The sequence below is a fragment of the Sus scrofa genome, chromosome 9 (assembly GCF_000003025.6).
Source record: "Sus scrofa isolate TJ Tabasco breed Duroc chromosome 9, Sscrofa11.1, whole genome shotgun sequence".
Taxonomy (NCBI): domain Eukaryota; kingdom Metazoa; phylum Chordata; class Mammalia; order Artiodactyla; family Suidae; genus Sus; species Sus scrofa.
Window position 1 is genome coordinate 92,046,523 of NC_010451.4, and position 25,234 is coordinate 92,071,756.

The following is a 25,234-nucleotide window of genomic DNA, read 5'->3' on the forward strand; positions in this document are numbered from 1 at the left end:
AACTACCAGCTTGACATAAGTGACATTGAAAAAACATGATCCCCAACAACTATAGACTACCCAAGTGCATAGGGAACATTCACCAAGACAGACCATATGCTGGGCCATAAAAAATTAGGTTGTTCGGAGTTCTCTTCGTGGCTCAGTGGTTAATGAACCCGACTAGTATCCACAAGGACAGGGGTTCAATCCCTGGCCTCACTCAGTGGGTTAAGGACCTGGCATTGCCATGAGCTGTGGTGTAGGTTGCAGACATGGCTCGAATCCCGTGTTGCTATGGCTGTGGTGTAGGCTGGCAGCTACAGCTCTGATTCAACCCCTAGCCTGGGAACCTCCATATGCCATAGGTGTGGCCCTAAAAAGATGAAAAAAAAAAAATCAGATTGTTCAACAGTGGGCCCTACAGTACCAGTATGCATCTTTGTAATCCTGGAGGCATTCCTCAGCCTGGCATTCCTTTAGCCAAATAAACATTTTAGGATGGGAAAAGATGCAAAAATTGGTCTGAAGATCATTGACATGAGTATTTTCCTAATGATACTATATCAAATCCAAATACTTGAGAGGACATGTTTTGAGAAATCAAATGATGGCTAAGAAATACACTCAAAAAATTTCCTCGATTCATGTAAAGTGCATCAAGAGATAGGGTCCGATTATTTGTATGCAAGATATTTCCAGTACACATTTTTTAAAAAGCACTCTCTATCTGATTGACATATTGGAAATATTATGTATGTGCCTTCCAAGCTGATTAAATGAAAAAAGTTGCTCTAGCCATTGTTAGGTCATATTAAATGAGGTATGGAGTAGACAAAAAATATGTTCTTTCAAATGTTGTTACAGGGTTTCAGGATGTGCTGAGCAATGAAAGACCTTCCAGTTATATGAGGGAGCACAACCAATTAAACGGCTGGTCTTCAGATGAGAATGACTGGAATGAAAAACTCTATCCAGTTTGGAAGAGGGGAGACTCAAGGTGGAAAAACTCTTGGAAAGGTAAATCAGAAGATTCCATCCAAACAAGTGTAATTTCCTGTCAGTTAGTCTTATAGATTCTGGACTCTGAGATCCACAGTCTCAGAGGGTGATGTCATGTTGCTTTTGTGAGTGGCAGTACTGTAGTGGGAGGCACATGGATTTAGCAGTCTTTTCTTTTTTCTTTTTTTGATGGCAGCATGTGGAAGTTCCTGGGGCCAGAGATCGAACCCTCACCACATTAGTGACCAAAATTGCTGCAGCGGCAACATCAGATTCTTAACTGGCTGTGCCACAAGGGAACTCCCTTTGCAATTTTTTCTTTTTCTGAACAACGCCATTTTTCAAGGAGGTCTCTTAACCCCTCAGCAGTTAATGAACCCAACTAAGATCCATGAGGATGCAGGTTCAATCCCTGGCCTTGCTCAGTGGGTTAAGGATCTGGAGTTGCCCTAAGCTATGATATAGGTGACAGATGAGGCTCAGATCCTGAGTTGATGTGGCTCTGCAGCTTAGGCCAGCAGCTGTAGCGCTGATTCAACCCCTACCCTGAGAACTTCCATATGCTGCAAGTGTGGCCCTAAAAAGCAAAAAAAAAGCTACTTTCCAAACCATACACACAGTTTAATCTTCTTAGACATTTATAAATTGGTAGCTCTTGGAATATTTTGGAGAGCAAGCAGGTTTGCCTCAAATTTGTATAACTAATGTGGGAATGTCATCTTTAGAAGTTCTAAGATTCCAGAGCAGTTTTTGACTGTCTCAAAAATGTGGATTGTCAGCGAATTTTTCCGGAGTTCCTGTTGTGGTCCAGCAGGTTCGTATCCATGAGGATACAGGTTTGACCTCTGGCCTCGCTCCATGGGTTAAGGATCCATCATTGCTTAAGTTGCTGCATACACCTTTAATAACCTATCTCCTGGAAGTTCCCTTGTGGCACACCTGGTTAAGGATCTAATGTTGTCACTGCAGTGGCTTGGGTGACGGCCGTGGCACAAGTTCAGTCCCTGGCCTGGGAAACTTCCATATGTTGCAGGGATAGTCAAAAAAAATAGAAAAAAAAATGCTTATCTCCTCAGTCTAGTTAAACAAATGTTTTATTATTTTAAGTGTTATTTCTGTGGTTAGAGAATTTTTTTAAAAATTTTGTTGCTACACCTGCAACATAGGGAGGTTCCCAGGCTAAGGTTGTCTTGGACCTGCATCTGAGGCCTACGCCACAGTCACAGCAACACTGAATCCAAGCCACATCTGGGACCTATGCCACAGCTGTGGCAATGCTGGATCCTTAACCCACTGAGTGAGAGCAGGGATTAAACCTGTATCTTCACAGAGGCTATGTTGGGTTCTTAACCAGCTGAGCCGCAATGGCAACTGCTAGCGAATTCTTCCACTGGTCTGTCGTAGTTTATTCATCTTTGAGAATGTTCTACTCTGACAGGAAAAGTTAGGAATCCTGCAAATAATTTATTGTAAATTGGCAGAAGGATCCTCATTTCCTTATTGGTAGATTTAGCTTTACTTTTTAAATTTATCAGTAAAAGGGAAAAGAGATGTTCGATCATTTCATTCCCCTTTTCTATGCCCTAGGGGGCCGCGTGCGGGCAGTTCTGACCAGTGATTCACCAGCACTGGTGGGCTCAACCATAACATTCGCCGTGAACCTGGTTTTCCCCAGATGCCAAAAGGAAGATGCCGATGGCAACATAGTCTATGAGAAGAACTGCAGAAATGGTAAGGACTGTTACTCCCCTCACAGGAAGAAACTAGTTCTCTGACCTCCTGGAGACCCATCTCGTAAACCTTAATGCTCACAGGTACTTCTGTAAATGCGAGATGCTGCAATCGCCCCTTGTCACCCCCTCCTCAAGTTGGATGACAGGGAGGGTGAGTATGTCTCCTCGACAACATCAGCCAAACCCCTTCAGCCAACTGGTGGCTCTCTGCTGCTGGGAACGCTCTTCAAATCTACAATGTCAGGCTCAGCTTTTTCATAGTGTCTGGTTGTCCAGAGAATACCTTGTGGATTCTCAAATTTTGGTTTTATTACTTGGAATTCTTCTGGCTACTCAAAGAATATCCAATTAGGTCAGTTTCTGCTCACAAACATTTCTTAAGCTGTGTGGCTAGCACAAACACTAAAATGTGTATATTTTGGTTTTGCTTTGCTTTTTTAAAATTATTTATTTATTTGCCTCTTCTAGGGCCTCTCACGTGGTATATGGAGGTTCTCAGGCTAGGGGTCTAATCAGAGCTGTAGCCGCCGGCCTACACCACAGCCACAGCAATGCCAGATCTGAGCGGCGTCTGCAACCTACACCACAGCTCACGGCAACGCTGGATCCTTAACCCACTGAGCGAGGCCAGGGATCGAACCCGAAACCTCATGGTTCCTAGTCAGATTCGTTAACCACTGAGCCACAGTGGGAACTCCTTGCTTTTCTTTTAAAGCAGATTAAGTTCTTTGTACATGTTAAGGAACACACATGATTACAAATACATCAAAGGAAATTATCTTGTTAGAACTGTTCATTCTTAAAAACTCAGCTAATTATTGAGATTCTTTAGTCAGTAACAAGGCTAATAAGTACAGCTATGATTTTATTCAGAACTTCTATAATTACTTCTGGTAATTAAAAGGTATTGTATTTAGGAGTTCCCGTCGTGGCGCAGTGGTTAACGAATCTGACTAGGAACCATGAGGTTGCGGGTTCGGTCCCTGCCCTTGCTCAGTGGGTATAACGATCCAGCGTTGCCGTGAGCTGTGGTGTAGGTTGCAGACGCAGCTCGGATCCTGCGTTGCTGTGGCTCTGGCGTAGGCTGGCGGCTACAGCTCTGATTCTACCCCTAGCCTGGGAACCTCCATATGCCGCGGGAGCGGCCCAAAGAAATAGCAAAAAAAAAAAAGGTATTGTATTTAATAATCTGTGCAATTTTTCTTTTCTTCTATAAAAGTTGTTTCTTATGAATGTTTTGAATGACACTCTTGCCCTCTGAGCATTATTATGTGATAGTCCTTGTTACTTATGAAAATTTTACAAAGTATCCCCGCTAAAAGAAACTAGGAATCTTTGAAAAAATGACTGATTCCAGGTGTGGGGCAGGAAAAGTACCTGTTGAACAAGGGAGATCTTGTGGCAGAAAACAAAGGAGTAATGGGGACAGGTCATAGGGATGCAGAAGGCAGCTTGAGGGGCTCCTAGTGGCCATGTATGGGAAAATTAAAAAAATAATGGCTGTAGTGGATTGATAAACAAAAAGGCTCTGTATAAATGTCAGCGACTTTAAAAAAAAGAGGGTGAGGGGATTGTTCTAGATGAAAAGATACTGCTCATGAGTCGTTTAAAATGAAAAATGTTGGTGTTCCTCTCGTGGCGCAGCAGTAACAAATCCGACTAGAAACCATGAGGTTATAGGTTCAACCCCTGGCCTCACTCAGTGGGCTAGGGATCTGGCGTTGCCATGAGCTATGGTACAGGTCGAGGATGTGGCTCGGATCCTGTGTTACTGTGGTGTAGGCTGGCAGCTATAGCTCTGATTTGACTCCTAGTCTGAAACCCTCCATATGTCACACGCACGGCCCTCAAAAATTAAATAAATAAATAAATAAAACAAAATGGAAAGTGTTGGAGTTCCCGTTGTGGCTCAGTGGTTTAAGAATCCAACTAGTATACATGGCTTTGCTCAGTGAATTAAGGATCCAGCATTGCCACAAGCTGTGGCATAGGCCGGCAGCTGTAGCTTGATTTCAGCCCCTAGCTTGGCCACTTCCATATGCCGCAGATACAGCCCTAAAAAAACAAAAACAAAAAGAAAGTTTTTCCTATTTGCTTCCAGATAGGTAGCTAGTTAGCTTTTTTCTCTAAATAATTTGAAGAAACAAAATAGCCAAATGGAAGGTGCGACCCTTGCTTAGATTGTGGTTAGGGATGGTGACAATGTGGGTATGTAGGAGAATGCCCTCAGGAGGAGATACAGGCTGTAGGCTTTAGGAGTGGAGAGTCATAACGTCAAATGAGTGGGGGATGGAGTGTATCACAGTAAAAAGATAAAGCATCCCCCAGTTTGGTTTGAATATGGTTGTGACTTGGAGACCCCATATGAAGATAAATAAGTGATATCTCTAAATTTTCCTGAATAATTGCTTTATGTAAAACTTTGAGAGTTCCCCTTGTGGCACAGTGGAAACAAATCTGACTAGTAACCATGAGGTTGAGGGTTCAACCTCTGGCCCTGCTCAGTGGGTTAAGGATGCAGCATTTCCATGAGCTGTGATATAGGTTGCAGACATGGCTTGGATCCCACGTTGCTCTGGCTCTGGCATAGCTACAGCTCCGATTAGAACCCTAGCCTGGAAACCTCCATATGCCACGGGGGCAGCCCTAAAAAAAAAAGCAAAAAAAAAAAACAAAAAAAAAAAAAACAAAAAACACTCTTTGAAATACAACATGTAGGCAAAAAAAAAAAAAAAAGGCACAGATCATAAAGGTACCATTAGATGAATTCTGAATTTTAGGGTTTTAGTTGTTCAACCATATTTAAACCAGTTAAGAAAATTTAGAAAATGTGTTGAATTCAATGTTGCGTGTTGAGCATTCTGAGTCCAGGTGACAATCATGGCTTGTTTCTCTGTTTAGATTCTGGGCCATCCCCCGACCCATATGTTTACAACTGGACAGCATGGACAGAGGACAATGACTGGAGAGATGGCACCAGCCAAGGCCATCACAACGTGTTCCCTGACGGGAAGCCTTTCCCTCACCCCTGGAAACGGAATTTCGTCTACGTATTCCACACACTTGGTTGGACTTTAAAAAAAAGAAACCCTTTACCTACTTCTTTATCTTTTCTTGAACCTTACAATTTTCTCTTTCCTTATTCTATAATTGTGAATTACAACACCGGGAGTTTTAACTGCAGTTACTCTGTGAACTTTCCTTAGCTGGAGTGGATAAAATCTTGGTTAGCCTTGCTAGATCTCTAAGAAGTCAAATAATTACAAAGAGAAAAAAATGAATCTTTCTTTTTTTAAAGCAAAACCACTCAATTTTTTTTCTGTCTAAAACAGTAATGTAAAATATGTTAATATTTATTTATTTGAATGACATATAGGTGGGCATTTGTTGATTTATTTTTTAATTTTTTGATGTTTTTAAAAGAATTTTAAGGGGTTCCCATCATGGATTAGCAATAACGAACCTGACTAGTATCCATGAGGACCCAGGTTTGATCCCTGGCCTCACTCAGTGAGTTAAGGATCCAGCATTGCTGTGGCTGTGCTGTAGGCCAGCAACTGCAGCTCCAGTTCAACCCCTAGCCTGGGAATTTCCATATGCCGTGTGGGTGTGGCCCTAAAAACACACACACACACAAAAAAATTTTTTTAAGTATTAAACTTATACTCTTTGTGGGAAATTTGAAAAATACAGAAAAGCACAAATGAAAAATCAGCCATCATAATTATATCAGATTATCACTGTTAACATGGTGATATTTTCTCTCCTTCTCTCTCTCTCCTTTTTTTTTTTTTTTTTTTTTTTTGACCATGCCAGTGGCAAGTGGATGTTCTTGGACCAGGGGTTGAACCTGAGCCACAGCAGCAACCCAAGATGCTGCAGTGACAACACAAGGTCCTTAACCTGCTGTACCACAAGGGAACTCCTGATGGTGTTTTCCCTATTAGTGTTTCTTTCTTCTTTTTCATAGTATTATTTGATTAAGATCATAATGTATACACATTTTTGCTCAATATCATGAGCATAGACTATATCATGAAAATTCTTTATATAAATTATTTTAATGACTGCATAATATTCTATTGTGTAAAAATAATTACTGTTCTTCTTGGACATAGCCTACTCTCTTTTTTTTTTAATTTTATTTTCCCACTGTACAGCAAGGGGGTCAGGTTATCCTTAGATGTATACATTGCAATTACAGTTTTTCCCCCACCCTTTCTTCTGTTTACTCTCTTTTTTAAAATCACTAACGGTATATACTTTGCTTTATTACTCATGAAGTGATTCTTTTTAGGAGGAGTAAATATTATTAGCAAATAGTATTACAACACTGGGAGTTAAATTCTTAGTTAAAAATCTCACCAGGAGTTCCTGTTGTAGTGCTGTGGAAACTAATCCATCTAGGAATCATGAGGTTGCAGGTTTGATCCCTGGCCTTGATCAGTGGGTTAAGGATCCAGTATTGCAGTGAGCTGTGGTGTAGGTCACAGACGAAGCTCGGATCCTGCATTGCTGTGGCTGTGGCGTAGGCTGGTAGCTGTAGTTCTGATTGGACGCCTAGCCTGGGAACCTCCATATGCCATGCCCTAAAAAAAGACAAAAAGACCAAAAAGGAAAAAAAAAAGACTCACCAGGTGCTACCTGAACCTGAGTGTTCCAAATCCCATTATCAGTCCTGCAGATTCCAAATTTCTAAATATTTTGTCTGTTTTCATGAATTACGGAGAGCTTTTCTTTTCTCAGTTAACTTATTTACAAATTAAAACAACATAACACATCCCAGTTGAACAAAGTATGAAATACATAACAAATGTTATGCCCATCAATTCATTTTTTAATTTATTTTATCAACATATAGTTGATTTACAATTTGTTAATTTTTGCTGTACAGCAAAGTGATATATGTGTTGGGGGTGTATATTTCAACCTTGGAGTTTTTCTAATCTCTATGCAATAATTTGCATCTGCTAGTCCCAAACTCCCAATCCATCCCTCCCCCATCTCCCTCCCCCTTAGCAACTATAGCAACTACAAGTCTGTTCTCTGTTTGTGAGTCTGTTTCATAGATAAGTTCATTTCTGTTATATTTTAGATTCCACATATAAGTGATCTTTCTGTCTGACTCATTTCACTTAGTGTAATAATCTCTAGGTCCATCCATGTTGCTGCAGATGGCATTATTTCATTATTTTTTATGTCTGAGTGGTATTCCATTTTGTGTGTGTGTGTGTACACACACACATGTATGTACACCACATCTTGTTTATCCTTTCCTCTGTCAGTGGACATTTTGGTTGTTTCCATGTCTTAGCTACTGTGAATAGAGCTGCTATGAGCATAGGGTGCATGTATCTTTTTGAATTACAGTTCTGTCTGGATATAAGCCCAGGAGTTGGCTTGCTGGATCATATAGTAATTCTATATTCAGTTTTCTGAGGAACCTACATACTGTTCTCCATAGTGGTTGTACCAGTTTACATTCCCATCAACAGCATGGGAGGGTTCCCTTTTCTCCACACCCTCTCCAGCATTTATTATTTGTAGACTTTTTTTTCCTTTTTAAGGCCGCACCCACAGCATATGGAGTTTCCCAGGCTATGGGTCCAATTGGATCTGTAACCTCAGGCCTACACCACAGCCACAGCAACATGGCATCCGAGCTGTGTCTGCGACCTACACCACAGCTCACAGCAACGCCAGATCCTTAACCCACTAAGCAAGGCCAAGGATTGAACTCAAGTCCTCATGGATGCTGGTAGAGTTTGTTAACTGCTAAGCCACGATGGGAACTCCCCCCAATTTTTAAAATATATTATGTGTGGAAAAATTTCAAGTGCCAGATAACGTCCTTATAAAAATTATTTATTTGTAAACTGAGGGCTAACTGTATTATCCCACTAAATAGCTCTTTTCATTTTAACCAACTATATACAATTTATGTCATTGTGAGTTTGTTTCATTAGGTTTTCCATAAAAATGAGCACCATCTTCCTTTCTGAAGGAGCCAGGACCACATCATCCCCCTCCTTTTTTTTTTTTTTTTTTTTTCCCAGAACACTCTTTAAATGGCAGTTGCTAGTCTTTAAGAAACATCAACTTTCTAATAATGAGCATATAATGTAGCCAATAACTAAGAATTTTCATCCTCTCAAAGGTCAGTATTTCCAGAAATTGGGACGGTGTTCAGTGAGTGTTTCTATAAACACAGCCAACGTGACTCTTGGGCCTCAAGTCATGGAAGTGACTGTCTACAGAAGACACGGACGGACGTATGTTCCCATCGCAAAAGTGAAAGATGTCTATGTGGTAACAGGTGAGTGGTATGAACTCCAAGTTAACTGAGAACAAGGCACTTAATCCTGGTGACATTAGTGGGTTAAGATAGAGCTAGAGCCAAGGATCCCAGGTGAGGATACAGTTCATGTGGACTCCTTTTCGAGATTATGCATTTCTTTCTTTTCTTTTCTTTTCTTTTTTTTTTTTTTTTTTTTCATCTTTTTGCCATTTCTTGGGCCACTCCCGTGGCATATGGAGGTTCCCAGGCTAGGGGTCTAATTGGAGCTACAGCTGCCGGCCTTCACCAGAGCCACTGCAACACAGGATCCGAGCCTTGTCTGCAACCTACACCACAGCTCATGGCAACGCCGGATCCTTAACCCACTGAGCAAGGCCAGGGATCGAACCTGCAACCTCAAGGTTCCTAGTCAGATTCGTTAACCACTGAGCCACGATGGGAACTCCAAGATTATATATTTCATAATGTCTTCCATCTATGTTTTCCAGAATATCCTGGGAAAACTCTAGACAGCTTGCATAAAGAAAGGGAAAATGATGCTGCATTATCCCTAATTTTAATGGCTAGTCTAAAAGCATTAATGAATTCATCCACATAAAATCAAGGAATTGTGCCTTCTTTCTTTCTTTTAGACCAGATTCCCATATTTGTGACTATGTCCCAGAAGAACAATCGAAATTCATCTGATGAAATCTTCCTCAAGGACCTCCCCATTATCTTCAATGTCCTGATTCATGATCCCAGCCACTTCCTCAATGAGTCTGCCATTTACTACAAGTGGAATTTTGGGGATAATACTGGTCTGTTTGTTTCTAACAATCCCATTATGAACCATACCTATGTGCTCAATGGAACCTTCAGCTTCAACCTCACTGTGCAAGCTACAGTGCCTGGACTTTGTTCTTCACCTTCACCCAGACCTCCAAAAACCACCCCTTCTTTGTGTAAGTATTTACCAGGTAATTTTTGTTGGTTGAGGTTCCTTAGCAGCTAGAAAACAACTCATGGGTTGTGTTATTAGATCCTTAGTTAAAGAGATTGTGTAAAGACTCTGCCATGATTCCATTTCATACATGTTGATTTCCCTTAGCTACTTTCTTACCATTTTAGAAGTTAGAATATGGAAGAAAGGAGAATGCATTTAAAGTCACTTTCTGGGGGCTCCCATCGTGGCTCAGTGGAAATGAATCTGACTAGCATCCATGAGGATGAGGTTTGATCCCTGGCCTTACTCAGTGGGTTAAGGATCTGGCATTGCCATGGGCTGTGGTGTAGGTCTCAGATGCAGCTAGGCTCTTGTGTGGCTGCGGCTGTGGCTGTGGTGTAGGCCAGCAGCTGGATTTCCCATTCAACCCCTAGCCTGGGAACTTGCATATGCCATGGGTGCAGCCCTAAAAATAAAAATTAAAAAAATTAAGATTTCTAGAATTGAAGCTTAGGAGCTGTGAGACATTCAAAGAGGGAAATAATTGACTTTTTTTCATGTTGTTTGCTTCTTAATCTACTCATACCCACGTTAACATTTGAAATTACATATCTTAAATGTTACAGCACATCTATGTCTAAATAGATGTAGAGAAATACATATTAGGATAAGAAACTGATATTAAGTATTTCCTATGTGGCAGGCATGAAAAGCAAATTTTATGTACCTTATCTGATTTAACTTTCATAGTTCAACCCTAGTAGGTCAGTTAATGATTATTCCTATCTTACAGATAAGCAAATTGAGGCATAGAGAGGTTAAATGATAGGCCCCTGGTCTCAAACAGCTAAAAACAACGAACCTAGACTATAAGCCCAGAATACCTTCCTTTAAATTTAAAACACAATTTTTATCTCTTATGGCCTGCTTTATTTCATTATGATTGTTGTTTTACACATTTTTTTCTTTTTACATCAGCACTTCTGGCACATGGAAGTTCCCAGGCCAGGGGTCAAATCGGAGCTGCAACTGCAGCCTATACCACAGCCACAGTAACGCTGGATCCTTAACCCACTGAATGAGGCCAGGGATCGAACCACATCCTCGAAGAGACAACGTTGTGTCCTTAATCCCCTGGGCCACAGTGGGAACTCCTGTTTTACATACTTTAATAGGGCTTCTACCTTTAATTTGCTATGTGTATTTGAACAAGATATGGGATTGTGTTTAGTCACATAATTTAACGAGTCTATAATGCCTTATCGCACTCACATCCATATGAATTGTTACAAATGTGGTTCAAATTTCATGGCAATTTAATAGTGTAGATTCTTGATGTTGTTCTAAAGAACAAGTAGACAGATGTTTAGATTTTTGGTTATATCATGTATATATCTCTTTTACATCCTCATCAACTAATGTAAAATCTTATTCAAACTCTCCAGTTCTCGCTGGTGGCAAACCCCTGGAGCTGAGGGAGATTCCTGTTGAAAACTGCAAGATTAACAGATATGGCTACTTTATGGCCACCATCACAATTGTAGGTAAGACCATGGGGGAAAGAGGTCTAGAATCCAACTTGGGCCACTGACTCCCTTCCCTGACTCTGGAGAGCAAGGGCACCTACTCTGTCTGAGGTACTGGCACACATGTGCACAAGCCAAGACTCCACTAGTTTCTAGAGTTCCACCTGCTTCCTTAGGCAGCCTGGAGCCTCTGCGAAGCCCACCTACTGATGAACCCGCCAGGGCCTGGACCCCCCCACCCTGTGCAGCCCCAGAACCCGGAATGAATGTGGCCTGAAGGAAGGCCAGTTGCAGGTTCCCACAGCTTCCACCTTTGTGACTTCATGAAATCACACTTCCTGTGTGTAAGAACAGGGGTGGGAGTTCCCATCATGGCTCAGCAGTAATGAACCCAACTAGCATCCATGAGGACGCAGGTTCGATCCCTAGGCTCGCTCAGTGGGTTACAGATCTGGCATTGCCATTAGCTGTGGAGTAGGTCACAGATGTGGCTCGGATCCCGTGTGGCTATAGTATAGTTCCGGTTGGACTCCTAGTCTGGGAATCTCCATATGCCTCGGGTGCAGCCCTAAAAAAAAGAAAAAAAAGACCAAAAAAAAAAAAAAGAGAGAGAGGAAGGGGAACAGACAGTGCCGCCACCCAGGGCTATGCGTGTGGGGCACCGCTCATGGTGCCCAACAGAGGAGATGGGCAGGGCTAAACCTATGCTGGGCACTTTGGAGCTGGGCCAACTTGGCAGGAGAGACCCTGGCTGAGGCCTGATCCTGAGGCTGCCTCCATCCAGGATCCCTTTGTCCTGAAACACCTGCCTGGAGGGAGTACTGCCCTCTGAATGTACCCAGGCTCCAGGAGTAAATATGGAGGTTGGGCTGAAGAACAGTTCCATTTGACTTTGAAAGTGCTGCCTGACATCTCTGCAGAGCTCTGGGGTAGCGTTCTGGATCTGGCACAGCAAGAAGGCTGTGTCCATTTTGTTGAGCTTTCTGACTTGTTAAGAAGCGGTTGGTTTGGGAGTTCCCTAATGGCCTAGTGCATAAGGACTCAGCATTGTCACTGCTGTGGCTTGGGTTTGATCCCTGGCCTGGGGTCTTGTGCATGCTTTGGGTGTGGCCAAAAAAGAGAGAGAGATGGTTTGGTTTCCATTGTATTTTGATGTGTTTTGGGGGCTTTGTTTTTTAGCGGGAATTCTACAAGTTAACATCCTCCAAGTAACAGATGTGCTGACACCAGGGCCACAGCCTGATGACTCCCTGGTGGATTTTGTCCTGACCTGCCAGGGGAGGTGAGTACATAGTCTCAGAGGCAGGGGCCAAGTGAGGCCTTCACATCTCACTCTCTCTCCTTTAAGCTGACCTGGATTCTAGCTCCTTAGTAAGCTGGGGCAAGGGAGGACCCTCCGCAGTGCTCTCAAGCATGCACCTGTTTTGCTAGAGTTGAACAATGCTCATTTTCTTTAACTGTTAAATAATAATGACTGAGTTATGTTCTTAACACTTTACATCTGTTTGCATGTCAAATCCTCACACAATTGTCTGAGTCTCCGCACTTTACAGATCAGAGAAGGTAAACAGTGATTATAGAACTTACCTCCCTAGACAGCAGATACCTGGCAGAGCCAAGTTCACAGACTGAGGTCTGGCTCAGACCCTATTAAGTTTCCTGAGGCTCCTCTAGAGTAAGGGGAGCAAGTGTGGAAAGGCTTCTAATTAATTGCAATGCCTAGTAGTCCTGTCTCTCTTTACATACTTAAAAAGCTCTTTCTAATGCATTATATAATTTGACTTGCTATGGTTTGGTTATAACTATATATAATAGATTAAATGTAAATTAATAAATACATAAATACTATAGCAATTAATCTATTAAATATGTTATTGCCTGATTTACATATAACATGTAAATCATGTAATTAAAATGTATGCATATGTGATGTGTAAATAAATCGAGAGAACGAGACAGTATAAAAATAAGGCCATATTTGACCAAAAGCAATAGCTAAGAAGTTCCTTAGTGTGGGGAGAGAGTGGGCTGAGGGTGACAAAATGAAGAAAATCCTGGGAGTTCCCTTCATGGCTCAGTGGTTAACAAACCTGACTAGGATCCATGAGGTTGCGGGTTCAATCCCTAGCCTCGCTCAGTGGGTCAAGGATCTGGCGTTGCCATGTGCTATGGTGTAGATCACAGACACGGCCTGAATCCCGAGTTGCGATGGCTGTGGCATAGGCCAGCTGCTGTAGCTCCAATTCAACCCCTAGCCTGGGAACTTCCATAGGCCATAGGTGTGGCCCTAAAAAGCAAAAAAAGAAAAAAGAAAATCCTGACCCCCTGAAGGGGTGAAGCTGCTGCAAAAGGCCGGGGACCGGGTGAAAAGAAATCATGTCCTCCTCTTATTTCTGAGCCCATGCCCTGGCCCAGTCTCTCCATTGAGAAAGTCTACTCAGGAGTGAAACACTGGCTGAGATGGTAACACATGGCCAGGCAGATCAGTGGTCACACGGACAGCTGTCAATCATCTTTTGTTGATGTTCCAGCTCCACCTCTGACGCTGTTGTGATCTCCCCTCCTGCTGAGTTAGGAGCATATTAGTTTCCTCAGAAGGTTGTTGAGAGGGACAGACAAGACCGTGTCACCTAAAACTCAGGGCCTGGCCCACAGTGGCTGCTGCACAAACAGCTCTGGTTGCTGCTCTTGTCATTGTTATCTGTTTACAGGAGCCCACGCAGAGCTGACTGGCATTTAATGCTATCTTTGCCTAACAGCTAAGCCATCTGCATCTTTGGGTATCTGGGGAGCCAGAAAGTAGAGGAAGTTGCCAACAGCCCCCTGCCTTGAGGGACATAATTTCTTCCTCCTCCAGCACCTGGCCTCATCTTTCTGGGGATTCCGAGGAAGCCATAGCTCACACCCAGCCTCGGTTTTGTTTTTTGGTTTTTGTTTTGTTTTTGCCAGTGGCACCTGGAAGTTCCCAGGCCAGGGATCGAACCTGCCCCACAGCAGCAACCTGAACTTCTGTAGTGACAGCACTGGATCTTTAACCTTCTGCAACACTAGGAAACTCCCCACCCAGGCTTGTTTAAGAGTAAATTATGTGTGACAATTTCACATCATATAGTTTGGGTAAGAACAAGGTGGGATTCAATTTTATGGAAACATAATGATTTTTCCTTTTAAACTGACATTACATTCCCCTCTCTCCCTCTTGGTGACACTTATGCCCTCAGCATCCCCACGGAGATCTGTACCATAATCTCTGACCCCACCTGCCAGGTCACCCAGGACACAGTCTGCAACACTGTGGATGAAGACCTGGGTGACACTTGCTTGCTGACGGTGAGGAGAGCCTTCAGCAGTCCTGGGACCTACTGCATGAACCTCACTCTGGGGGATGATGCAAGTCTGGCCCTCACGAGCACCCTTGTCTCTATCCCCGGCAGAGGTAAGTTTTGTTTTATGGTTGTGTGCCTATTTCATATCACAGATTAAGTGTGTGTCTAATACTAAAGCTATTCAAGGCTTCACTCTCAATATTTAGTTTCATTTCAGTGTAAAATTCATTGAACTCTTGTTAACGTGGATTTGAGAACTGGCATTAAAATCGAATAGCAGATCTACTTAGGGATCAGAGAGAGAGAGACCCAATGAAATAATGGCCAAAGAAAAGCCTTCTGATGAAAAAAAAAAAAAAAAGCAGCTGTGATCATGGACCAGTAATAATGGGATATGATCTCTGCATGCTTGAATAGATTTGTATTTCAACAGGAAAGTGTAAAGCCCAACATCAAAAAATAATAATGTTCTCCAATTAAACTATAACAGAGGGGAAGCTGGTGTTATATTGTCGTTAGAATCCACCTGGGCAGGAGTTCCCACCATGGCTCAGCAGGTTATGAATCAGACTAGTATCCATGAGGATACAGGTTTGATCCCTGGCCTCATTCAGTGGGTTAAGGATCCAGGATTGCCATGAGCTATGGTGTAGGTTGCAGACACAGCTCGGATTCCATGTTGCTGTGGCTGTGGTGTAGAGTGGCAGCTGCAGCTCCATTTCGACCCCTAGCCTGGGAACTTCATATGCCTCAAGTGCAGCCAAAAAGGATCCACCTGGGCAAAGGTGAGAAGCCAAGAAGAGAAATGAGAAACCAGGTGGACTCCTGGTTCCCTCTAACTTGCCAGGTGCCCTCTCTTTGCGCCCTCTTTTTTTTTTTTTTTTTTTTTTTTGTCTTTTTGCTATTTCTTGGGCCGCTCCCGCGGCATATGGAGGTTCCCAGGCTAGGGGTCAAATCAGAGCTGTAGCCACCAGCCTATGCCAGAGCCACAGCAACGCGGGATCCAAGCCACATCTGCAACCTACACCACAGCTCACGGCAACGCCGGATCCTTAACCCACTGAGCAAGGGCAGGGACCAAACCCACAACCTCATTGTTCCTAGTCAGATTCGTTAACCACTGCACCACGACGGGAACTCCCAGGTGCCCTCTCTTTACCTTCCCAAATTCTACCAAGCATTACACCAAGACAGAACCAAAGGAATTTACCTACACCTTAAATATTCACCAGAAAAACTACTTGTTGCCCCCTTAAGTACTCAGAGAGGTAAAATGTTAACACAGTGGATGAAGTAATTTCACTGAGAAATTTCCATTTATGTGTGGCTTCTAATTTTCTCCATCCCATAACGATTATACCTGGTGACCCTAACTGAATTTCACTTACAACTATGTTAAAAGATATTGCGTTATCACCTAGAAGAAATGCTACATGGTGAGACGGAAAGGACAGATTAAATTGTGCACACACTAACGGCACGTGTTTTGCTCCTCAATTTGAGTATTGTCAGGTACAGTCTGATGACTTACAAATAGCTTTCTCATAAAGGAAAATGTACTTAAACATGTATTTACTGACTGACTCTATCACAGGCAGCTTTAACCTCTTTGAAAGAAAAGCATAAGTAATCACACATATAATTATTTGCATGAAGGTTTACTGTTGGTGAGATCCAAGGTGTACATTTCAAAACAAACAAACGAAAGATGCAAAAGTACCGTGCTTCTTCCCAGGCGGGGTGCAGGTCTGGGGAGGAGACTTGGGGAGCTGGGCAGAGAGAGGATCCAAGTGAGTGTGGACCTTCAGTTTTATCACCTCTAGGAGCTTCTGAGGTTATTCTTCTTGTGCTGCTGCAGTTGTTGTTTAGAGTGGCCTTTTAGAGTCATAACCTATTCTTTGGATCTTTCTCAGTTGGGGCAAACCACTGTTCTCTTATCTGGATGAGATGTTTGGATATTGGCTTTCCTTTAATCCTTCTTGTAGCGAGTAATAACTTTAAGGATGACCTAACCCATTTTCTTTCTTTCTTTCTTTTTTTTTTTTTTTTTTTTTTTTTTTTTTTGTCTTTTTGTTGTTGTTGCTATTTCTTGGGCCGCTCCCGCAGCATATGGAGGTTCCCAGGCCAGGGGCTGAATCGGAGCTGTAGCCACCGGCCTACGCCAGAGCCACAGCAACGCGGGATCCGAGCCGCGTCTGCAACCTACACCACAGCTCACGGCAACGCCGGATCGTTAACCCACTGAGCAAGGGCAGGGACCAAACCCGCAACCTCATGGTTCCTAGTCGGATTCGTTAACCACTGCGCCACGACGGGAACTCCTTTTTTTTTTTTTTTTTTTTTTTTGACAAAGGAGAAAAAGGTAGCTTTATTGCTTTGCCAGGCAAATGGGGCCACAGCAGGCGAATGCTCAAAGACTGTGCCCCCTGAGCCATTGTCAAAATTCGGATAAAGAAAGCTCATCCAGAGGGCTTTTAATCCAGCAAGAATTGTAATTTGGTGACTTGGGTTTCAAAGTCAGGATTTCAAAAACCAATCATTGTTCAAAGACAAACACCTAGACATTTAGCTGAAAGGACTGTTAGTTATTGATTCAGTGAACATTCATTAAGTACCTGTGATGCTTTCCACAAATACTTGTCCAGTGTCCACTGCATCCCCAGCACAGTCCCAGGCACCAGGCAAACAGCAGAGAGGGTCCTGGCTTTTGTGAGCAGAGAGACAATAAACAAGAAGAGATTGTGAAGACAGTGAGACAAGGTCAGGGCATGGAGAGTGCCAAGCGTGGGAGAGAGGGGACAGAGGTTGGCTCTATAGACTGGAAGGTCAAGAAAGTCCTGACAACCCAGTGGCACCCTGTGAACTGAGACCTGCATTTCACAGATGAGCAGCCCACCTAGATCACTACCACTGGGTAGGATTCAAGTTTTATTTTGTGAGTAAGGGAACCACTGGCAGGGTTGAAGCATGATCTGATTGATGCCTTTAGGAGATCATCCAGACTGCTGAGTGAGGCAAGGATTATTGGAAGGTAACAGTGGAAGCAGGTGGACAGGGAAGAGGTCGTCTCAGGAGAGGGATGATGGCCAGAACTTTGACAGTGACAGAGGAGAGGGGGGAAAATAAACAAACTCTTATTACACTTCAGTGGCAGAGACAAGACTAGTTCATTTCCTGGGTTCTAAGAGTGCAGAGAAGACATACTACCTGCTCTGTGGTCCTCATAATGCAGTAGGAGAGAAATGGTTGCAAATAAGTAATTGCAGGAGTTCCCTTGTGACTCAGTGGGTTAAGGTTCTGGTGTTTTCACTACTGTGGCTTGGGTTACTGCTGTGGTACAGATTTGATTCCTGGTGGAGCAGGGGGAAAAAAGTAATTGTAATACAATGTGATAGAGGGAGATGAAGAGAGACAAGGAGAGAAGTGACAGAGGAAGGCAAGACCCAGTGCCTGCATGCATGTCTAGAAGGTGTCCCAAAGGGCAGACACTTGAGATGAGGTGGGGGAAGGACATTCTCAGCAGAAGGCATGGAGATTTGAAAGAGCATGGAGAAGTTTCCATTGTGGCACAGCGGAAATGAATCTGACTAATATTGATGAGACACAGGTTCAATCCCTGGCCTCCATCAGTGAATTCAGGATCCAATGTTTCTGCGGTGTAGGTCACAGACGCGACTGAGATCTGGTGTTGCTGTGGCTATGGTGTAGACTGGCAGCTGTAGCTCTTATTTGACCCCTAGCCTGGGAACTGTGCCGGGCTAAAAAGCAAAAAAAAAAGCATGGAAATGATGGGGTTTTGCGCCCAGCTGGCAGGTAGGTAGGTAGTGGGAGACGAGGCCAGAGGAGTGAGCAGGAGGATCATGAAGGCTTCCACCACATGGGTGCAGCTGGGTCAGCTAAGTCACTAGCAGGTATCTCCAGGACATGACATCTCTCTCTTGAAGCCTTATCACAGTGTTCCAGACATGCTAACTCATTCTCTAAATGGACGGTAAGCAGCCCCAAAGACTATGTATTATGTAATGGAAAAGATTACTGCAAGTCCAGAGCCAGCCATATATATTCTGTTAGCTCCCTTCCTTGTTTATTCAATTGCATTCCAAGCAGCACGTCCTCTCAGTGCAAGTTGTCGCTAACATGGCCTTGTTTCTGTTTTAAGACCCAGCCTTCCTTTTAAGAATGACAAATGGGATCCTGGTCTTCGTTGGCTTCTTGACCATATTTGTCACTGTGATTGCCATTTTGGTGTCCAAGTAAGTTGCTCATTCTTACACTTTATTTTTTTAATTTTTAAATTATAGTTGATTTACAACATTGCGCCAATTTCCGCTATTCAGCAAAGTGACTCAATGATATGTATACACACACACACACACACACATACGTTCTTTTCCATCATGATCTATCCCAGGAGATTGGATATAACTCCATATGCTATACAGTAGGACCTTGTTGTTTCTCCACTCCAAATGTTATAGTTTGCATCTACTAACCCCAACTCCCAGTCCCTCCTGCTCCCTTTGCCCTTCCCCTTGGCAACTGTAAGTTTGTTCTCTATGTCTGCGAGTCTGTTTCTGTTTTGTAGATGGGTTCATTTGTGCCACACTTAAGATTCTATATATAAGTGATATCATGGGATATTTAGCTTTATCTTTCTGACTTACTGAACTTAGTTTGAGAATTTCTAGTTTGCATCCATCTTGCTACAAATGGCATTATTTTGTTCTTTTTTATAGCTGGATAGTATCCCATTGTATATATACATCACATCTTAAACCATTCATCTGTCAGTGGACTTTTAGGTTGTTTCCATGTTTAGGCTATGTGAGTAGTGATGCAGTGAACAAAGGAATGTCTGTACCTTTTTGAATTGTAGTTTTATCCAGATATGTGCCCAGAAGTGGAATTTCTGGATCAAATAGGAGTTCTATATTTAGTTTTCTGAAGAACTTTCATGCTGTTTTCCATAGTGGCTGTACCAATTTACATTCCTACCAATGTAGGAGGGTTCTGTTTTTGCCACACCCTCTCCAGCATTTGTTATTTGTAGACTTATTGTGTAGATGGCCATTCTGACTGGTATGAGGTGGTACCTCATTACAGTGTTGATTTTCATTTCTCTAATAATTAGTGATATTGAGCATCTTTTCATGTGTCTATGACCATCTATCTGTCTTATATGGAGAAATGTCTATTTAGGTCTTCTGCCCATTTTTTGATTGGGTTGTTTTTTTGTGGTTGAGTTGTATGAGTTTGCATATTTTGTAGATTAAGCCATTGTCAGTTACATTTGGAAATAATTTCTCCCATTCTGTAGGTTTATTCTCATTTGTTAATTTTTGTTTTTATCTCCATTGCTTTGGGAGGCTGATCTAATAAAACATTTGTACATTTATGTCAGAGAATGTTTTGCTTATGTTCTCTTCTAAGAGTTTTACAGAGTTATATCTTATGTTAGTCTTTAAGGCATTTTGAGTTTATTTTTGTGGGTAGTGTGAGAATGTTTTAATTACATTGATTTACATACAGCTGTCCAACTTTTGCAGCACCACTTGCTGAAGAGACTGTCTTCTCCCCGTTTTATATTCTTGCCTTCCTTTGTCACCAATTAATGGACTGTAAGTGTGTGGGTTTATTTCTGGGTCCTCTATTCTGTTTCATTGATCCATATGTCTGTTTTTGTACTGATACCACACTGTTTTGATTACTATAGCTTTGTAATATTGTCTAAAGTCTGGGAGAGTTAGGCCTCCTATTGTTTTTTGTCCTCTAGGGTTCTTTTTTCTTTTTTCTTTTTTTTTGTCTTTTTGCCACTTCTTGGGCTGCTCTCGTGGCATATGGCGATTCCCAGGCTAGGGGTCGAATCAGATGTGTAGCCGCCAGCCTACGCCAGAGCCACAGCAACTTGGGATCTGAGCCTTGTCTGCAACCTACACCACAGCTCACGGCAACTCTGGATCGTTAACCCACTGAGCAAGGCCAGGGATTGAACCCACAACCTCATGGGTCCTCGTCAGATAGGGTTCTTATATATATGGAAATTTTATATAAATGTTTGGATTATTTGTTGTGGTTCTGTGAAAAATGTTACATTGGTAATTTGATGGGGAGCTCATTAACTCTGTAGATTACTTTGGGTAGTATGGCAGTTCTAACAATATTAGTTCTTCCAATCTAGGAGCGTGGGATATCTTTCCATTTCCTTGAGTCCTCTTTATTTCCTTTATTAATGTTTTATAATTCTCAGTTATGTCTTTCACCTCCTTGATCGGACTTATTCCTAGATTTTTGTTGTTGTTGTTGTGATTTTTTTTTTTTTCATTTTTGGCTGCCCCTTGGCATATGAAGTTCCCAGGCCAGGGATCAGATCTGAGCTGCTGTCATAACCTAAGCTGCAGCTGCTGCAATGCCAGATCCTTAACCCACTGTGCTGGGCTGGGGATTGAACCTGCATCCCAGCATTCCCAAGACACCACTAATCTCATTGCACCACAACAGGAACTCCTAGTTTGATTTTTATTTTTTATTTATTTATTGCTTTTTTAGGGCCGCACCTATGTCACATGGAAGTTCCCAGGCTAGGAATCAAATTGGAACTACAGCTGCCGGCCCACACAATAGCCACAGCAACATGGGATCTGAGCCACATCTATGACCTATACCATAGCTCACAGCAATGCCAGATCCCCAACCCACCAAAGTGAGGCCAGGGACTGAACCCACATTCTCATGGATACTAGTCAGATTTATTTCCACTGTGCAATGGGAACTCCTTATATTTTATTTATTTATTTTTTCCTGGTTTGATTTTTAAAGGTATTTTTTTTACATTCCTTTCCTGATATTTCATTGATAGCATATTATGTGACCAATTTTTGAATGTTAATCTTGTGTCCTACTACTTGTTGAATTCCTTTATCAGATCTAGTAGTTTGTGTGGTGAACTTGTGGTTTTCTATATATGATATCATGTCATCCGCATATAATAATTTTAATTCTTTCCTTCTGATTTGGATACCTTTATTTCTTTTTCTTGTATGAATGCTGTGACTAGGACTTCCAATACTATGTTTAATAGAAGTGGTGAGAGTGGGCATCCTTGTCTTGTTGCAGAATTTAGTGGGACGGGTTTCAGCCTCTCTCTGTTGAGTATTATATTGGCTATGGGTTTGTCAATAGTAGCTTTTATTATGTTGAGATAATACACCCACCCTCTATACACACTTTGGTAAGATTTTTTTTTTTTTATCATGAATGGGTATTAAATTTTGTCAAATACTTTTTTTGTAGCATTTTTAATTTCTTTTTTTTTTTTTTTTTTTTTTGTCTTTTTGCCTTTTCTAGGGCCACTTCCCTTGGCATATGGAGGTTCCCAGGCTAGGGGTCAAATTGGAGCTGTAGCCGCTGGCCTATGCCAGAGCCACAGCAACGTGGAATCCGAGCCACGTCTGCAACCTACACCACAGCTCACGGCAACACCAGATCCTTAACCCACTCACTGAGCAAGGCCAGGGATGGAACCCACAACCTCATGGTTCCTAGTCGGATTCGTTAACCACTGCGCCACGACAGGAACTCCTGCAGCATTTTTTTACTTTTGTTAATGTAGTATGTTACGTTGATTTGCGTATGTTGAACCATCCTTGTGAACTTGTGATGAATTCCACTTGGTCACGGTGTGTGATCTTTTGTATGTGTTTTTGAATTTGGTTTGCTAGAATGTTTTAAAGAATTTTTGCATCTATATTTATTGAAGATATCAGTCTTTAATTTTCTTTCTTTCTTTCTTTCTTTCTTTCTTTCTTTCTTTCTTCCTTCCTTCCTTCCTTCCTTCCTTCCTTCCTTCCTTCCTTTCTTTCTTTCTTTCTTTCTTTCTTTCTTTCTTTCTTTCTTTCTTTCTTTCTTTCTTTCAGGGCTGCATGTTTGGCATATGGAAGTTCCCAGGCTAGGGGTCAAATCAGAGCTGAAGCTGCTGGCCTATACCACAGCCACAACAATGCAGAATCATAGCCACGTGTATGACCTACACCACAGCTTATGGAACCACTGAGAGAGGCCAGGGATTGAACTTGCATCCTCATGGATACTAGTCTGGTTGATTAACATTGAGCCACAATGGAAACTCCCTATAATTTTCTTTTTTGGTAGTATCTTTGTCTGGTTTTGATATTAGGATGATAGTAGCTTCATACAATATCTTTGAAAGTGTTCCCTCATCTTCAATATTTTGGGAGAGTTTGAGAAGGAAGCTATAAGTTCTTTAAATACTTGGTAGAATTCACCTGTGAAGACATCTTGTCCTGGATTTTTTTTCATAGCACTTTTTTTTTAAATTACAGGTTCTATTTCATTTCTAGTGATCAGTCTCTTCAAATTATCTATTTCTTCTTGCTGCAGTTTTGGTGGACTGTATGTTTTCAGAAAGTTGTCCATTTCTTCTAGGTTGTCAAATTTGTCAGCATATAATTATTCATAGTGTCCTCCTCTGGTTTTTGTATTTGTGCAGTGACAGTTGCAAATTCTCCTTTTTCATTTCTTATTTTGTTTATTTGGGTACTCTCTCTTTTCTTCTTGGTAAGCCTGACCAGAGGTTTGTCAATTTTGTTTACTCTTTCAAAGAACTGGTTCTAACACTTTAAATCAAATGAGTATATTGTCAAAAATAGATAGCATATTCCTACACAAAAGGACCATTTTCCTTTCTTTGACATTAAACATTTTGTGTGTGGGAGGAAAGTCTTCCGTTGAATGATGAATACCAAATAGCCTATTAATTTTACTGTGTTTTTTAATCCTAAAAAATGTTGCAAAGTATCAATAACTTTACCAAATTGTATCAGTTTGATGTTTAACATACAATCTCTAGCAAGCAAGCACATTTCTTGAATGTAGAAGAGAAAATATATTTTCATAAGACATCAGTCTTTCTATTTTCTAAAGTTTTATCAAAGATTTACAATGTTGTGATAATTTCTGCTGTACAATACATCAGTGTCTTAAAGGCCATGACTTAAATGGAATTAAACATTTTGCATTGGGCATGTAAAAGATTATAGAAAGCAATCTTTTCCAGCTGGAAATCTTTTTTTTTTTAATCTGTCCAACACATTGCTTTCAGAAAATACAGGAAATACAAAGCGATAGAAAGCAACACTGGGATCGTGGTCAAAGACAAAGGCCTGAATGTTTTCCTCAGTCGTGCAAAGACCATGTTCTTCCCTGGAAATCAGGAGAAAGATCCACTGCTCAAGAACTAACCGGGAATTCTTTAAATCCTCAACCTTATTTCTGGCCAAGGGGTCACTCTTCAGTGCCGTTTACATGAACTGTGCTAGAGTGGATGACAGCTAACTTTTTAAAAAAGGTTACTGTAAACTATATATCATGGTTTAGGGTGGTCCAAAATTTTTTATAGGTTAAATGACATTTTAGAGACCTGGAGAGGAATTACATTATGTGCAGCCTCGGCCATGTTATGTAACTGACAAAAAACCTCTTAGCAGTGCTTTCTTTCATGATGATTTATATTTCACTTATAATGTCTTAGATGATTAGTAGGAATAGATTCCCTGAATCCAGAATAGCAGGAGAAGGTACTATTCATCAGAGGCTGAACTAGGTTACCTGGAAGGAGAGGCTGGACATTTTCTAGCTTTCCATATAACCATATACATAAAACCAATGTATTTCTGTTCTGAAAATCATGTTTCAAGTTACCTGAATCCTATTTCAATGAATGTGTACACGTTCCCAACAGAACAATAACAGGTAACCTGTGCATCATGGATATACTAAAACAAACAAGAACAAAACTAATGTAAGTGTGAATATTTTTGTGACCACCTGCCCAGCCATGCTGTGTAAAGGAATGGTACTCATTCATTCATTTTTCCCATGGACATCTATGTAAACTTTCTATATATCAGGCACATTGCTAGATACATGGCCCTGCCCTCAGAGTGTTGACATTCTTGTGTATATATCTGAATTTCTGCACACTCTGGCACACATATTTGAAAAAATATATTATCCTTTTCCAAATAAGGAGGCCCCTGGTTTTCCTACTGCTTTCCTCATTCAAATGATATAGAAACTTAGTAAGGATTTTGCTTTGATTTGTAACTACAACTACCATATGTCAATCATGATTTTTTTTTCCTTCCTGGAAAATAAAGTATGAAAATACTCAATATCTTGGCATTGAAATTATTTTTCCAATTTGTGGTTCACCTTTCAATTTCATTTATAGTTTTAACACCTAAAAAGTTGTTTATCATTGCCCCATGGAGCACTGATAATTTCATAAGTATTCTTTTTTTTTTTTTTGTCTTTTGTCTTTTTGTTGTTGTTGTTGTTGCTATTTCTTGGGCCGCTCCCACGGCATATGGAGGTTCCCAGGCTAGGGGTTGAATCGGAGCTGTAGCCACCGGCTTACACCAGAGCCA

At 41.6% G+C, this 25,234-nt stretch overlaps 1 protein-coding gene across 4 annotated transcripts in view; it reads left to right on the forward strand.

The window, feature by feature from the left end:
* Positions 1-24,979, forward strand: part of GPNMB (glycoprotein (transmembrane) nmb) — a 34,074-nt gene extending 9,095 nt beyond the window's left edge. Inside the window, exons 2-11 of one of the 4 annotated variants that reach the window (XM_021101920.1) lie at positions 847-999; positions 2,569-2,712; positions 5,616-5,780; positions 8,872-9,030; positions 9,645-9,956; positions 11,383-11,481; positions 12,643-12,745; positions 14,685-14,899; positions 18,949-19,042; positions 20,336-20,402. In XM_021101920.1, coding sequence (XP_020957579.1) covers positions 847-999; positions 2,569-2,712; positions 5,616-5,780; positions 8,872-9,030; positions 9,645-9,956; positions 11,383-11,481; positions 12,643-12,745; positions 14,685-14,899; positions 18,949-19,042; positions 20,336-20,348 — 1,457 coding nt within the window. In that variant the 3' untranslated portion in view covers positions 20,349-20,402. Of the gene's footprint in view, positions 1-846; positions 1,000-2,568; positions 2,713-5,615; positions 5,781-8,871; positions 9,031-9,644; positions 9,957-11,382; positions 11,482-12,642; positions 12,746-14,684; positions 14,900-18,948; positions 19,043-20,335; positions 20,403-23,907 lie in introns of those variants that run through there. The other 3 variants (XM_021101919.1, XM_021101918.1, NM_001098584.1) reach the window with 3 other exon arrangements.